At 38.9% G+C, this 17,444-nt stretch overlaps 1 protein-coding gene across 2 annotated transcripts in view; it reads right to left on the bottom strand.

The window, feature by feature from the left end:
• The window catches only part of PDK3 (pyruvate dehydrogenase kinase 3), a 71,364-nt gene extending 61,683 nt beyond the window's left edge, over window positions 1–9,681 (bottom strand). Inside the window, exon 1 of one of the 2 annotated variants that reach the window (XM_016121348.2) lies at window positions 9,354–9,681. In XM_016121348.2, the coding sequence (XP_015976834.1) occupies window positions 9,354–9,459 (106 nt within the window). In that variant the 5' untranslated portion in view covers window positions 9,460–9,681. The remainder of the gene's footprint in view (window positions 1–9,353) is intronic. The other variant, XM_016121349.2, reaches the window with a different exon arrangement.
• Between the last annotated feature and the right edge of the window lie 7,763 nt (window positions 9,682–17,444).

The following is a 17,444-nucleotide window of genomic DNA, read 5'->3' as shown; positions in this document are numbered from 1 at the left end:
GTTTGCTGTAATTTTGGTGTCATTCATTATGACAGAAAGTATAATCTCAATAAACATGACACGCTGCCCAGGAACAGGGTGTTGCTTGAGGGATATGAAGGACACAATCAAACCAAGCTCTGCCACAAGGCCAAGTATGGAGGTGAACTGCCTCCACCCTGCCATAAAAGCAAAATAGGCTGGCCGAAGATGCTTCCCAGGCTGGTTTCAATCAACACCTCGTAAACCCATCCATGAAGCCCTCAGCACATTTTCTATAAGTTAACTAATTTACGGAGAATAAGTGGTCAAGAATAAGAATTTGTAAAATCTAAGATAATAAAGAACTGACCTCACCAAAAGTCAACACTAATTACAAGACAAAAGTCAGTTAGCACATGATATTTAGCTCAAATCAGAAAAGTTGTCCTATTGAATAGAATCCATATAGTCTGTGAACTTAGGTGATAAACAACAGAAAGATTTAAGGTGTTAATAACTGTTGCTGTGCAAGCGGATAGCAGAACAGGGCAAAATTGAGTTAACTCCAAAAGTCCCATCAGAAATGGCAATAAATTCGAGGGATTTAGTAACAATCTATAAACTGTTGTAGGTGATAAATCTGACCATGATAAAAGCACTGCAAAAGATTGAGTGTATTTATTTAGCGCACTCAGATTGTGCACTAAATAAAAAGGAAACCAACATTCAGTATTAACATATAAATATAACGGCAAAAGCTGGAAGGCTATCACAAAAAAAAAATGGATGGAAGAATTATAGGTGACATTCTTTGCAAATGCCTTTAATTGTATACTATCATAACTACTTTACCATAGAAGGGAACACAGTGGAAATAATATCGCACAGCACAATAGCTTACTGTGCCAGACAGACACAAGGAATTAATGATACAAATGATGAAAACTCCTGGTTACAGTTACTAATGGTCAAGGGTGCTTAACACACAACAAAATGCAGAGAATAAACCCAACGTGGGGAAAAAAAATACAACTGTTAGCTTCTATGTTACCCATTATACAATTAAAATCCTAAAACCACATTTTGGCAGGGCTGTGGAGAAACTGGTACACTTAAAACTTTGGAGACAGCCCTGTAGATTAAAGCTATAAAATTCCTCAGCCCTTTCACATGGTAATTCCACCCTATAGGTAAACTGCTGATTACCTGGAAGTCTTAGCTACCCCAAAAGTCACACTCCAGTTTACTGTTACTAGCTTTATCATTTAAATGCAAATTAAGAGCAAACATTTCGCAGCTTCTCTAACACGGAACCTAATTAACTTAGACAAAGGGGTCCAAAAAAGTTTCTGTAATGGGCCAGATGGTAAACATTTTTGGCTTTGTGGGCCAAACCTTGTGTGACAGCTACTCAACTCTGCTGTTGTGGAGAAAAACAAGTCAAAGACAATATGTAACAAACGGGCATGACTGTGTTCCAATACAACTTTACTCACAAAAACAGGTGTTTTCAAAACCGTAGTGTACCAAAGAGTGAACTCTAATGCAAATTATGGATTTGTGGGTGATAATGACTGTTCGATGTGGGTTCATCAACTGCAACAAATGTCCCAAGCTGGTGCAGGATGTCCATAGTGGGGGAGGCTGTATTTGTGTGGGAGTTCCCTCTACTTTCTGCCCAATTTTGCTGTGAACCTAAAATTACTCTTTAAAGTCTACCAATTAAAACAAAACTAAACCATGGCTGGCCCTTAGGCTATAGTTGCACAACCTATCTTAGACTACAGTTTTCCTAAAGCAAAAGGATTTGCCCGACTCTGAAATCAGATTGTTATGAAAGTAAAATAAATGAATGCAAAAAAAAAAAAAAGGAAAGTGGTGCTATTTTGTGATTTCATTCAATAATAAAAACAAGGCTTCCTAAATTGACAACAGTCTGATCAATTCCCCAATGCTTAACAGGAGAAAAATCAATCATCACTAGGTCAGTAAGTGGGGCTATATCTCCCCTTCAAAAAAAAAAAAACACACACAAAAAAAAACAGCAAAGACATCGAACAAAGCCAGAGTTATGCCTCTAGCTCCGAGAGCCTGATAAATCAGGTTATGTTGAAATCCAGCCCTATCAGATCGTTAAGGCCCAAAAGGCCAATTCTTTCTCTAAATTTTAAATACCGATCAAGATGCAGTAAGCCACCTTAGATATCTCTATCCTAAATGAAACTGTTCTCTTCCCCTATAATTAGGAATAGTTGGCTTCTATCTCCAGACGGTTAAATATAATTCTGGGCAACTCCTCACAGAAAAAAAAAAAAAAAACAGTACTACTTACAGAAAAGGTGTGTCATGTATATATATGTAAACGTACAAAATAAACACACATGGAAACAATGCAATTGTTTTTCCCTTTTTCTAACACAATTTAAAAAAAAAAAACAAAAAACTTTTCATCTTCTCCAGAAACAAAATCACTGTTCTCCTGAAGCTTCAAGGAGCATAATGACTTAAAAACCAAAGACTTTTCGAAGAGCAGTCATTTGGAAGCAAAGTTGACCTCTCAGTGGGTGTTAGAATATTAAAATACTTTCTAAAGGAAAACAGAGGCGGCTGGGCCATTAAACCTCAAGAATAGTAAACACAGAGAAACTGGCTGCTGCCTTCTAATAGCCAAAGGCTCGGAGGTTCACAGAACCGGTGTGATCTTGGGAGACATCTTTTCTGTGAAAAGAAAGGCAGAGTTTCCAGACAACCTGCCTTCTGGTGCTTTTATTTTGGAGGTGCTATATCTAAAAGTGGGGACATTATAGAAGTTTAAACTTATATAAGAACGGACACAATGAAAGTGACATAATGTTTAATGACCTTTATATGGAATCGGTAATCATTTATGGAACAACCACTCTGAGCAGAGAGCAGACAGCTAAGGAGGCTGTGAGAAGTGACAAAGAAGAGGTGAGGGCCCACTCTCCTCAAAGAGACAGTGTAGAATACAGTAACAGAAGCCAGGAACAAATGTCTTTAATACAAGTACAGCTATGCAAAGGACAAGCGCAAATGAACTAGGAAATAAAATGGGAAGTCTGCAGAGAGGGGATAAAAGTGATTAATGAAGGAACCAGAATTGGACAGGGTAAAAATGAACAATGAAAAGCACGTCCGAATGAAAATGTGAATCATTTTCAATGAACTCATTCAAGATTCAGAAGATTCTATCTTTAATTTATGTCATAACAGTCCTAGTTCTCCTTTTCTCATATCACTGAGAACCCTTAATTCATAACAACTACATAATAGAAAGACGGACCTCAAACTTTTGCAAATATAACAAAGAACTACCATAACATTAAATGCCATTCAAAGAAAAGAATTTGGTCTTCATATCCTGACAGTAACAGATTTACAGGGGAAAAAAGGAGAAGTTATATTGAGAAATAAAATCAATAAATGTTTATTCTGACCATTAAAATGTGATGTCCCTGTTACTCCTAATAAAGAATATATACTATCTGAATCCTCACTATCCAATAGAATATGTGAGCCACATACATAATTTTAAATTTCCTAGCAGACACACTAACATAAAAAGAAACAGGTGAAATTTTTTTTTGATATTTTATTGAATCCAACATATCCAAAAGATTATCATTTTAACATGGAACCAATACAAAAATATACTGAGATATTTTACTATTTTCATATTAGTCTATGAAACTCACTATCTTGTATCTCCATTCAAAGCTAAATTTATATGAGAAATAATTGATCTATAATTTGATTGCATCACATTTATAGTTAAGGTAGATTCGCATATCCAAATTGTTCCAAATATACTTAAAAGTTTTCCAATTAACTGAATCAAGTATGTTTTAAAATTAAAATTAAATCAATTCAGTTTCTCAGTCACACTAGCCACATTTCAAGTGCTCAACAGGCTCAAGTGACTAGAGGTGACTCTACTAAACAATGAGGGCCTAAAGAAAAAAAGAAATAACTCTAAAGACAATCACTGGAACCAAAAATTTAAAGCTAATTATTAAAAGAAATATAATAAAGAAAATAAGATATACAATATAGCAGAAAATTAAGGTACTAAAAACAAAAAGCAAAAGAAAATTGTAGCTGTTTATCATTACAGATGACGGATATATCGATAAAATAGTTAAACTTAATCACATAAAAGAAAAAGTTCGACTTACGAACCCAACTTTATACAAATATATATATATATATATATATATATATGCCATATATGGAGAAACAGAATCATATTATTAGGAGACTTTAACTGCTCTCCAGATGTGACATATATATATATACTATTATATATATATATGTATATATATATATATATATATATATATATAGAGAGAGAGAGAGAGAGAGAGAGAGAGAGAGGGGCCATATATGGAGAAACAGAATCATATTATTAGGAGACTTTAACTGCTCTCCAGATGTGACATATATATATATACTATTATATATATATATGTATATATATATATATATATATATAGAGAGAGAGAGAGAGAGAGAGAGAGAGAGAGAGAGAGGGGCCATATATGGAGAAACAGAATCATATTATTAGGAGACTTTAACTGCTCTCCAGACGTGACAGATCAAGTAGACTAAAAAAAGAAAAAGTATAGAAAACTTAACATAATCAATATGGTAGATCTAATATATCAAACTCTGCAACCTGAGAAGAGAGCACAACCTTCTTTTTGCTGCCAACAGAACAGTCACAGGAAATGATCACATACTGAACTACAAAGTAAACATCAATAAATTAAATAATTATTCAGATAGCATTCTCTGATCACAATGCAACAGAACATAAAGAAAATTCGAGCTACAAAACTGTAGCTGTAAATACTGAAACAAAAAACTAAATAAAAATACTGAAATAAACAACAAAGCAGAAAAGAAAGTATTCTAGCCAAAAATAAATAAATAAATAACAAAATAAACCCAAGGAGATTAGGAGGAATTAATAAAGTCAAAGGTAGACATTACTGAACTAGAAAACACATCATGAAAGTAATAAATGAGTCCAATCATATAAGCCACCATCTAATCTAATCAAGAAAGGGGGGAGGAGAGAACAATATAAAATAAAGGAGGAAACAGCCACTGAGAAAATTAAGACTGATAAGAGAGTATTATCTCAGCTATGCAAGTTGACTTATAACCTCAATGACTAGGATAATTTCCTAGAGAAATATATATCTAGAAGAAACAGAAAATTTCTACAGATCAATACCACAGAATAGAGAAAGTTGTTAAAGAACAATAGCCCCAAAAAAAACACTTTGTTTAAAAGGTTTTATGGGGGGTTCGAGCAAATCTTTAAAGAATAGGTAATTCAAAGGATAACTTGGTCTTAGAAAATAATTTTTTCTGAAACAAGCGTGCCATCGATAAGAAAACCTAACAGACTGCTCATACACACAACATCTACAAACAGCATGTGGACAGCAATATAATGAACCCAGGAGCTCATCATACTATTTTTTCTACTTCTGTATATGCTTAAAATTTTCCATAATAAAGAGCTAACCTAAAAAAATGTTTACTCAAGGAAAATAATGCTATCAAGATATCATTTTTCATTCATCCAAACTTTGACAACAATGTGGTGAAAGTGTAGAAAAACGGACACTCTCAAACTTCTCGTGAAAGGATAAACAAAACACCTCTGTGGAAACCAAGTTGACAGCGTTTATCAAAATATCAAGTGCACATGCCTTTTGATGTAGTAATCCCATGTTTAGGAATTTGTCCTATATATACACTCATAACTGCATGAAATGCACACAGTAATTCACTGTAGCACTGGTTGCCATAGCGAAGATTTGAAACAACCTACTAGCCATCAACAGGGAATTGGCTAATAAATTATACAGCACACTCATATAAACAAATTTCAGAAGCCATGGAAAAGAAAAAAATTCTTCAAATACAGATATGAAAGGCTCTCTAAGGTATTAAGTTTAAAAAGCAAGATCCAGACAAAACTATAACAAGCTGCTGTTGATGCAAAAACAGGGAGAGTAAGTAGGACAAAAGTAAGCTGACTTTTCCGTCCTTTTGTACCTTCTCAATTTGGAAGCACGTGGCTATAATCTCAGCCCAAAAAGAAAATCTCCTTTTCAAAAAGCCCATCCTTTAGAAGGCACCATTGCCATTATAAATGCATAATCCATTTAGACCTCTTGCTATTCTTGCTGTGCTTTGCTGTGTGTAAGGCCATATTTCAAGTAAAGATTGAGTTCAAGAAACTTTGACTATTTAAAAGGCATAGAGAAAAAAGGTGCACAGATGAAAGGGGGACAGTACTCTAGATCTAGAAGATCATCTAATTAGTGGTTTTCAATCCTGGTTATGCTTTAGAAAAACCTGGGGACCTTCTAAAAATACCAATATCCTGTACCCTACCCTCAGAGCATTTATATTAAAAGTTGGCGTGATGGGGTCCAGGTATGCAAACCACTGATGTAAATGCTTTTCAGCAGTGGTCCTCAACACGGGGTGATTTTGCTCCCCCAGGGGACATGGTGATGTCACAACTGGTGGGGGTGGGCGGTGCTACTGGCATCTAGTGGGTACAGGCCAGGGATGCTGCTTTAGTAAAACTCCCACAATGCACAGGACAGCGCCCCCACGACAATGACCTGTCCCAAAATGTCAGGAGTCCTGAGACTGAGAAATTCTCCTTTAAAATAAAATCAGTTTAAGTAACAACAAGCTTTCGTCTTCACTCTTAAACAGGAAAGATACATTAGTATACAAAAGCTATTTCTGTGGCCATAGAAACAATATATTTGTTGATGTGGTTCTAACAAATACTGAAGCATAAAATTCCACGTATACCCTTTCTCTGCTCCCTGTCCAGTTAGTTACTCTTGTAAAGTAGCCACGGAGAAAGTCATAAAATTCACTAAGTGGCAGCCTGTGGGTCAACATGGCCCACGCATCTATTTTGTTTGAGCCACAGGCCTTTTAAAATATATCGAATTGGTGCCAATCGGCTGCCCCTTCTGGAGCCAGCATATACCTGGGAGTTTGCCACAGTCCCCACTTGGTCCTTTAAGCATCTGAGGTGCCCCCCCAAAAGTTTTCTCCAATCATACATGGGGCAGAAAGCCTCTTTATTCTTCTTCCTCCTAACCTTAAAAATATCCCCACACCCATTCTCAAACTCCCACATCACTTCTCAAAATGGAACTTCTATCAAGAGCTAGAACTAAGAGAAAGGTACAAGATGGCCTTTGTGAGACAATTCTTCTAGTTGTTGTTAGTAAATGAAAGCTGTCTGCCACCTGATTCATCTGAGTATTACAAACTAGCCTTTTAGTTTCTAACAAATTCCACTACAATTATATATGGCTCTTCTGTGAGCTTCCTCATAAGGAAAAGACTTCAATTATTAGGCTTCTTCCATGATCTTAGATTAATATATCCCTCCAACCTCCCAAAACAAGTCAGAAGACTTTTATGGGAAATACCTAGCAAAAGATTTGGTAATTTTCTTTTAAAAAGCTCATCCCTTTTCCTTTGAAATTACAATGACAGACTTTTGGAGTTATGCTTCAGGGATTACCTGATATAATCCACACATTTTATTAATGAGGAGAGTGACTCCTAATGAGGTCAGTCACTTAGCCAAGGCCACACTCGAGTTAGTGGCAGAGCAAGAATTACAACAGTTGTTTCCAGCTACTGGCCCCATGGGTCTTCTATGATAACACTATCCCCCACTGTGGTTTTCCTACTCAAATAACATCCTTGCCAAGACATCTATTAACATGGGTATATGCTAGCTGCTATAGAAATAAATCAAGTGAAACCTCGCCAAGCTGTTAGAGTTCTCGCTTCAACTTTGAGGGTGGAAGGCAGGAATTCGAAGTTTCTGGATTCCTTTTGTACCCTTTATTGTGACTTAACCTGACTCAGTTTACCCTAATGAAAAGTTGATACCTTCAGAATCCTCTCTAAACCATAAATTAGAGATGGCAAACACAGTATTTATAGATACCATGACATTTTCTTTCTAAACTCTGAAGTCAGGAGCTACCTTAAACTTTTAAAATTCCCACAAGTGGCCAGAGATAGTAAACTAACAGAAAGCTTTGGATAGTGAAGTTTAAGATGCAAAGATCACCATCTCATTGAACTTTGACTTTCCTTATCATTCTCTGGCAAACTGGTTTCTTAAAATTTAATTTGTTCTCAACTTTAACCTACTCTCTCCCTATCCCAACTTAGATATGGACGTCACATTTTGCATGTCAGTCTTCCCCAGGTGTTCTCCCTACTCGGCAGTTTAGTTTCCATGCCCATCGGACACCATCCCTTGACATTTACATAAAATTCACGGAATGAACAGATGTGAATAATGGGATATTTTCCCTTGAGACCTTAGAACATCTTTGTTGCTCCATTTTATTTGTCTTCAAGGATGCCGTGTTTCATTGTGATATCTGGGTGAGCACTTTTGGTTTTCTTTCAGGTGTTTCACAACCAGCTCCCTCGCGTTCAGCAATTAGGAGTGCTCGCTCAGCGGTGGAGAAGGCACTACTCTGGGGAAACACGATCCAGTTAACATAAGGTGGTGGAATCTATTCCCATCTCAGCTAGGCCTCAAGCAGGCTGGGGTTCGGGTTCGCTGCGCTCCCACCTAAATCCGTGGAAGCTGCCTATCAGCCCACCTGAAGCGGGAGAAGGTGGGTGGGACACAAACCGAGAGGCGCGACGGAAGGTGCTGGCACCGAGGCCGGGATTGTATCGGACCGGCTCTAATGCTAGGAGCCCACGCATCCGCTCTCCCCCAGCATCTAGGTAAGGTGTTTGCAGCCCAGACCTCTAACTGCTTTAAGATAACACTAAGACAACAACAGTTCGAATCCTGCCGCTCCTGGCCACACGCAGAGCACCTAAGAGCAGAAAAGGAACAAAATACCATTGCATAATGTATTCGACCTCAAGGTGTTTCTAAACGGCTCTTACACAACCAAAAATGAAAAGAACCTAAAAATGAAAATGTTAAAAAAAAAAAAAAAAAACCATCCACATTCTGCTGGGAAGTTTTTAGGGCGGTTAGGTCTGTTGTCAAGTAGATTTGAAGCTAACCATGCAGGTTTGGGGAGTCCCGCCGGGGATAAGGGTTCTGTGTTTTGGAGTAGGCCCCCGGCCGGTATGCGGGTGCCAGGCCTGGTCCCAGTGCACCCTGAAATCAGAGCCCCCGAGAGAGCCCCCGGACATCCCGGAGCCCCGCCCGCGATTCCCACGACTTCGCCGTGGCTGCGGAGACGGTGGCAGCGGGCCCGGAAGGCAGCAGCCAGCTGGGCCATGGGGACCGTAGCTACCATGGGGACCCACGGTTCCGTACTCACCAAAGTCCAAGAACTGCTTGATGGAAAGCGGCGATGGCGAGAAGCGAGAGTAGCGCTCGATCTGCTTAGGCACCGGCTGCTTGAGCAGCCACCGGAACAGCCGCATCCTCGCCGGGGCAGTGCACAGACCAGCCGAGACGCGCAGGCGGCCGCAGAGGCCAGTGCAGCCGAGCAACGGAGATCCGGCACGTTCGTCAAGCGCACACCCCGGCCTCCGCCTCGGCCTAGGCGCCGCGGGTGCAGCCGCCGCAGCAGCGAAAGCAGCAGCACTAGCTCCCCGGCCGCCGCCGGCCGCCCGCGGCTTCCCCAGGCCCCGCCCACGGGGCGGAGCCGGCTGCCGCACGTACGCGGCGCCCTAGGGGCGCGGGGGGCGCAAGGGGCGCGCGGCCGCACGCGCCGGCCGCTGATTGGCCGACGCCGCCGCCTTCGCTTTCTTTTGCCTGAGTGTGCCGAGGCGCCGGCTCTTTCCTCCGGTTCCTGGGTCTCAGCGGGGCTGGCAAGTGCAGCTGCCTCAGGTCCCGCCCCCGACTAGATCCTCCGTAGCCCAAAGGTGGCGGAGGTGTGGGGGTATTGAGAGGAGGCCCGGAGCCCACGTGAGGAATCCGATCCTACACGCTGCTCCAGGCCCCTCTCAACCCAAGGCACCTCTTCCGGGAGGCCTCCCCTGAGTCGTCTGGCTGTTGCGCTTCAGGGTGTTAGTGCCATACTCTGTTTACCACTTGACTATAGTGGCTGTTTGACGCCCTCCGCCGCCACCACCACCTTTGGGCAGAATAAAATGTAAATTCACTGGTTCTGTATAGTGTCCCCCCTCACTATTGGACAGGATTAATTGTAACGTCATTGGCTCTTTGTTTCGTGCCCCCCGCCCCCCCCCCGCTCCTACCCGCCCCCCCCACCTCCCCCCCGCCCTGCTCTTGCGAACACCTTTGAACAGAATTGTTAGGTCATTGGCTTAACGTTTCGTGGCTTGTTCCCCGCCCAACCACCCCAACCGTCCCACCCAGGCCAACACCTTTGGACAAGATTGTTAAGTCGCTGTTTTACCACCACCACCGTTGGACGGGATCAAATTTAAGCACTGACATTTTGTTCTGTGCCCTCCCCGCCCCGTGCCTTTGCCTCCTGCCCACTCCCCCCCTAACACCATTGGGCAGCATTAATTGTAAAGTCACTGACTCTCTGTTTCATGTCCCCACCTCCATTACTATTGAAAAGGATCAAATTTAAGGTCATTGGCACCGTCTTTCATAACCCTTCACCACTGCCGCCACCACCATAGGACAGCTCCCTGACTCTTATTTCATGTTTGGCCACCACGAGCACCACTGCTTTTGGACAGAACTCTATGCTTACACGGTGTGTTGGGTATTCTTTGTCTACATAAGAGTGAACTTGAATTCAGGGTTCGGTATATTAAATCATTATTTCCTAATGTGAATGTGTGAAGTACTGCTTGCTTTACCCATTTTCACCAAACCTTATTTTATTTTTGGCAATGTGTAAGCATCAACTAAAATGAAAGGCAGAATGTTCTCTAAAGAAAGGTAAAAATGTAACTGGAAACCAGTCTTTTAGTCTGATTGGACAGATTTTCTCATTAAAAAAAGATTATTGGTGTGTAGCTATTGAGCTTTTGTGCCTTCATTAGGTATTTATGCACCCGATTCTTTGCTTAATAACTGCATCTTAACTCTGAACTTAAAGAACAGTAATAGATACGCTCAAAGACATCCAGTGGGCTTTCCACAAGATTTTCATGTCATCTTGGTAGTGGTATGGTATATAGATTCACAGTTATTTTCCATTCAAACTAAAGCCCAAAAGAGACATATGAACAACCTCTATAACCAGGAGCTTTGCCTGCAGAGCTAAGCATTCCTGTGGGTATATGTGTGGGCAAACAAAAAGAAGAAGGTAGCCTGTGGTTCCTCCAGCAACTCTCTCAGGTGCTACCTGGAGTGTACTTGGTGGCAATTGTGGTAGTCAGTGAGCTGCGATGCTACCAACTTTTATGAGCTTGAAAATCACTTGTTTCACTATACCCTTTTCAACTGAACATGCTACGTTAAATCTATGTATTCTTTTGATTCAATTACTGAAAGTGTAATGTGCCTGCCTAGTTTTATTAATGATTATCCAAAAGGTAGCAAGTCTTAGAAGTTGGGAACAATATGAAAGAGCCTGGTATAATGGAAATTGTGCTGATCCAGGGCTCAAATGACCCAGGCCTAAGGTTGGTTCTATCATTAACTAGATGTGTGACCTTAAACAAGTCATTTAGACTTTCTGTGTCCCAGTTACTTCTTATGTCACATGGAGATAACTAATTTCTCTCCCTGGCATATGTGGCAATCAAATGAAATAAATTGTATCTAGTATAAACACAAGATATTTGTGTACCTCTTTAATACAGCCATAGGTATATATTTAGCTAATAGTTTTGTGTTAATTGGCAAAATCTAGATGCTAAATCAGTGGGTTGATTTCAGTGTGGGTTGTAGTTATAAGAGAGGACTCTTGAGAGAAATAAATAGATATGGATGAACTTTTTTCAATTCTTTTACATACCCAGGTCTTTCCCGGCCCCACTCTCAGTGGCTCTCAAACTGAGATCACTGGCCTGGACTAGCAGCAGGAGTGTCACCTCGGAACTGGTTAGAAACCAAACTTTTTTAATTTTTATTTTATTATTAGTTTCAAGTTTACAGTACATTGCTTAGACATTTCTATAATTTATGAGATGGTCCCCCTGATTGCTCTTTCTCTCCTCTGGCTCTACACATAGCCATTACATTATTGGGACTGCATTCCCTATGCCGTGCTCCCCATCCCCGTGACCATCTATCAACTACTGATTTGTACTTCTTTAACCCTTCACCCCATTCTCCTATCCCCTCAACCTCCCTCCCCTCTGTCCATCACCAAATTGTCCACTATATTTGTGAGTCTGTTTTCAATTAGTTTGTTCTTTGTGTTCCTCAGATTCTACATATAAGTGAAATTACATGGTATTTATTATTTTCTGTCTGACTTATTTCACTCAGTATAATAACCTCTAAGTCCATCCATGTCATTGTGAATAGTAGGATTTTATTTTTTAATGGCTGAGTAATATTTTATTGTACATATGAACCATAATTCCTTTATTCAATCACCTGTTGAAGGCCATTTAGGTTGCTTCCATATCTCGGGTACTGTAAATAGTACTGCCATGAACATAGGGGTGCATAGATCTTTACAAATCTTTGGATAAATACCCAGAAGTGCAATTGCTAGGTCAAAAGGTAGATCTATTTTCAATTTTTTGAGAAACCTCCAGACTGTTTTCCATAGTGGCTGTACCAATTTTCAATCCCACCAACAGTGTATGAGGGTTCCTTTTTTTCCACATCCTCACCAACTCTTGTTCTTTGATTTATTGATGCTAGCCATTCTGATAGGTGTCAGGCGATATCTCATTGTGGTTTTAATTTGCATTTCTCTGATGATTAGCGACCTTGAGCATCTTTTCATATGTCTCTTGGCCATCTGTACTTTCTCTTTGGAAAAATATCTATTCAGGTCTTCTGCCCATTTTTTAATTGGATTGGGGGGTATTGTTGTTGAGCTCTATGAGTTCTTTATGTATTTTGGATATGAACCCCTTATCAGATGTATCATTAGCGAATATCTTCTTCCAATTAGTCGGTTGTCTTTTTGTCTTGCTGATGGTTTCCTTTGCTGTGCAAGAACTTTTTAGTTTGATGTAGTCTCATTTGTTTATTTTTCTTTTGTTTCCCTTGGCCAAGGAGATATATCCAAAAAAAAAAAATGACTAGTAGCAATATTAGAGAGTTTACTGCCTATGTTTTCTTCTAGAAGTTTTATGGTTTCGGGTCTTACATATAAGTCTTTAATCCATTTTGAGTCTATTCTTGTATACGGTGTAAGAAGGTGGTCCAGCTTCTTTTTTTGCATGTATCTGTCCAATTTTCCCAACACTACTTATCGAAGAGACTGTCTTTACCCCATTGTATATTCTTACCTCCTTTGTCATATATTAAGTGAGCATATAGGCATGGATTTATTTCTGGGATCTCTATTCTGTTCCATTGATCAATGTGTCTGTTTTTATGCCAGTACCATGCTGTTTTGATTACTGTAGCTCTTAGTATAGTTTGATAACAGGTAGTGTGATACCTCCAACTTTGTTCTTCTTTCTCAAGAATGCTGTGGCTATTTGGGGTCTTTTATGGTTCAGATAAATTTTAGGATTATTTGTTTTAGCTCTCTGAAAAATGCCATTGGTATTTTGATAGGGATTACATTGAATATATAGATTGCTCTGAGTAGCATGGCCATTTTAATGATGTTAATTCTTCCTACCAATGAGCATGGTATATGCTTCTATTTATTTATATCTTCTTCAACTTCTTTTTTCAATGACTTATAATTTTCTGAGAACAGGTCTTTTATCTCCTTGAGAAACCAATCTCTTGGACCCCACCCCAAACCCACTGAATCAGAAACTCTGGGGATGGGGTCTGGCAATCTGTTTTAACAAGTTATGGGGAGGGGGTTCGTTTTTATTCCTCCCCTCAAGAAAGAGAGCTTAATCTCCTCGCCTTGAGTGTGAGCTAGACTTAGCAGCACTCGCTTCTAACAAATAGAGAATGGCCAGAATGATGAGATTTCACTTCAAAGATTAGCTTATAAAACGACTTTGGTCCTGCAAAATACCTGATTAGTTTTCCTTAAAACCATCAAGAAAAAACTGAGAAAATGTCACAGCCAAGAGAAGCTTAAGGAGACAGGACAACTAAATATAACATGCTATCCTAGATAGGATTCTGGAACAGATATAAGGACATTAGGTAAAATCTAAGGAATTCTAAATAAAGTATGGACTTTGAACCAAATTTTTAAAATAATAACATCGACATTTGTTCATGAATTGTAACAAATGTACCATGCCAGTGTGAGTATGGGAACCTGTGTATTATCTTCTCAATTTTGCTGTAAAACTGAAACTGTTCTAAAAAAATTAAGTAAATTATACAATACAGTATCGTTAACTATAGTCATCATGTTGCAAGTTACATCCCCAGAATTTATCTTATAGCTGGGAGGTTTGAAAATTGCTTAAGAGAGCAGATCTTAAAAGTTCTCATCACATGGAAAAAAATATTTGTAATTATGTGAGTTGATGACTGTTAACTAAATTTATTGTGGTAATCATTTTGCAATATATACGTATATCAAATTATTGTCATACACCTTAAACTTATATAGTGTTATATATCAATTATATTTCAATAAAACTGGGAGAAAAGCAGTATCTTTTGGTTACAAAATGTAAAATAAAAACATATTCAAATAATGTAGTGAAAATATATCAATAAAAATATTTTATAACCATAGAATAATTACTGAACATATAAAGGACATGTATTATACAAAAATAAAGTTAACATTTTTAAAAAGACTGTGACTTCCATCTTGGGGTTCTCAGAAACCACATGCCATGCTGCGAGACAGCCCTGTGGAGAAGCCCACAAGAGTGAGCTTGGAAGTAGGTCTCTTTAGAAGCCCACCCCTCTAATGTCAGGCACCTTGATTGTAACCTCCTGAGAGACTCCTAGCCACCAGCATTTGACTAACTAACTCCCGGACTCCCAACCCACAGAAACTCTCACAGTTTGTTGTAATGAATGTTTGTTGTTTCCAGCAGCTAAAGTTTGGGGGTAATTCATTATGCAGTAATAGTTAACGCATCTACAAGTCCTCTGGGTGATTCCGATGCATGCTCAAGTGTGAGAACCTCTGTCCTATGCTACACACTCTAATCCAGCTCCCTATTCCTTCTCGCTAATGCCTTACTCCTCAGCATGGCATTTAGATATCAAAAGAGGCCTTCCCTGACCATAAAGGCAATTCATTCCCCTTACTATATCGTTTTCTGATTCTCTGTGCTTCCCACTGTAACACTCAGAACATTTTGGTATAAGTCAATTAATGCCTATCTTCAGCACTAGACATAAGCCCTGTGATCACTGGACCTAAGTGTGGCTTAGTCATTGCTTCATTCCCAGCATCCAGCAAAAGTACCAGTCAGTACTTAGGTTCACAATAAATATGTATTAAATAAATGAAAACCAACAATAACAACAAAACCTACCCCAAAGTGCACTCCTTCCCATCAGTCTCAGTAGAGAACAAAGGCAAGGGTAGTATTCTGAGTAATTCCAGCACTAATGGAAACTTTATTAAATCATAAGGCCAAAAGCCCAAATCCAAAGTAGAAAGTACATTTGCTACAATCAATGAACCTACATTGACACACCATTATCAACCAAAATCCATACTGTGCATTAGAATTTGCTCCTAGTGTTATACAAATATATAATGACATATATCCACCATTATGGTATCATATAGAATAGTTTCACTGCCCTCAGTCCTCTGCGCTCCATCTATACATCCCTCTCCCCTAACTCCTGGCAACCACTGATCTTTTTACTGTCTGCATAGTTTTGTCTTTTCCAGAAGCCCGATAATTGGAATCATACAGTAAATAGTCTTTTCAGATGGGCTTCTTTCACTTTCCAGTGTGCATTTAAGATTCTTCCATTCCTTTTTGTTGCTTGATAGGTCTTTTATTTTTAGGTCTAAATAATATTCTATTGTCTGGATGTACCACAGTTTATTTATTCATTCACCTATTAAAGAAAATTGTGGTTGTGTCCAAGATTCACCAGCACACCTTTTGATTTTAAGAGTGGGAAATGAAGATGAATAAACTGGAAGAACAAGGATTATTTAATAAAGTTTTACTAAATTTATCTTTAATCAAATATGTGTGCGATTTGAAGCAGTAGCTCTACTCTCCCAAGTGCCCAAAATCTTGATTTTTTTTGACAAACTATTTTATTTTTTAAATTTTTATTTTTATTAATAATTATTGTTGTGACATCGATTAATAAAATCAAATAAAATCGGAAGTGTACAATTCAACAGTATGTCATACATATTGCACTGTGTGTTCACCACCCAAAGTTAGAATTCCTACCATCGCCAAATATTTACCCCCTTTTCCCCTCTCTCTTCCCTCTGATAACCACTAATCTACTGTCTGTGTCCGTGAGTCTCTGTTTGTCATGTTTGTTAGTCGCTTTGAGTTTTATATCCCACATCATGAGTGAAATCATATGATTATCAACTTTTTCTGTCTGGCTTATTTCACTTAGCATGATTATCTCAAGATCCATCCATGTTGTCACAAATGACAGGATTTTATCTTTTCTTATGGCTGAGTAATCTTCCATTGTATATATGTACCACATCTTTAGCCAATCATCTATCTTTGGTTGCTTCCATGTCCTGGCCACTGTGAATAATGCCGCTATGAATATCAGGGTCCAAATATCTTTGTGGATAAATGTTTTCAGGTTTTTTGGGTAACTACCAGAAGAGGGATTGCTAGGTCATATGATAATTCGCTTCTTAGTTTTTTGAGGAACCTCCATACTATTTTCCATAGTGGCTGTACCAATTTACATTCCCACTAGCAATGTCTAAGTGTTCCTTTTTGCCCACAACCCCTCTGACACTTCTTATTACTTGTCCTGTTGATTATAGCCATTCTAACAGATGTGAGATGGTATGGTATCTCATTGTGGTTTGGATTTGCATTTCCCTAATAGCTAATGAAGTTGAGTATCTTTTCATATGTCTGTTGGCCATATATATGTCTCCTTGGGAGAAGTGTTTGCTCAGGTCCTTTGCTCATTTTTGAATTGGATCATTTGCTGTTGTTGTTATTGTTGTTGTTATTGAGTCATATAAATTCTTTATATTTTTTTTACCTTAAGCTCTTATGGGAGGCATTATTTACAAATATATTTTCCCATTTGGATGGTTGCCTCTTTTCTTTGTTGATGATTTCTTTTGCTGTGCAGAAACTTTTTAGTTTGCTATAGTCCCATTCATTTATTTTTGTTTTTACTTCCCTTGCCTTTGAGGTCAAATTCGTAAAATCCTCTCTAAATCCAAGGTCCATGAGTTTAGTACCTATGTTTTCTTCTATGCAAGTTATTGTTTCGGGTCTTA

The sequence above is a fragment of the Rousettus aegyptiacus genome, unplaced genomic scaffold (genome assembly GCF_014176215.1).
Source record: "Rousettus aegyptiacus isolate mRouAeg1 unplaced genomic scaffold, mRouAeg1.p scaffold_m13_p_9, whole genome shotgun sequence".
In the NCBI taxonomy this organism is placed as follows: Eukaryota; Metazoa; Chordata; class Mammalia; order Chiroptera; family Pteropodidae; genus Rousettus; species Rousettus aegyptiacus.
This window is presented reverse-complemented; position numbering and strand designations above follow the sequence as displayed.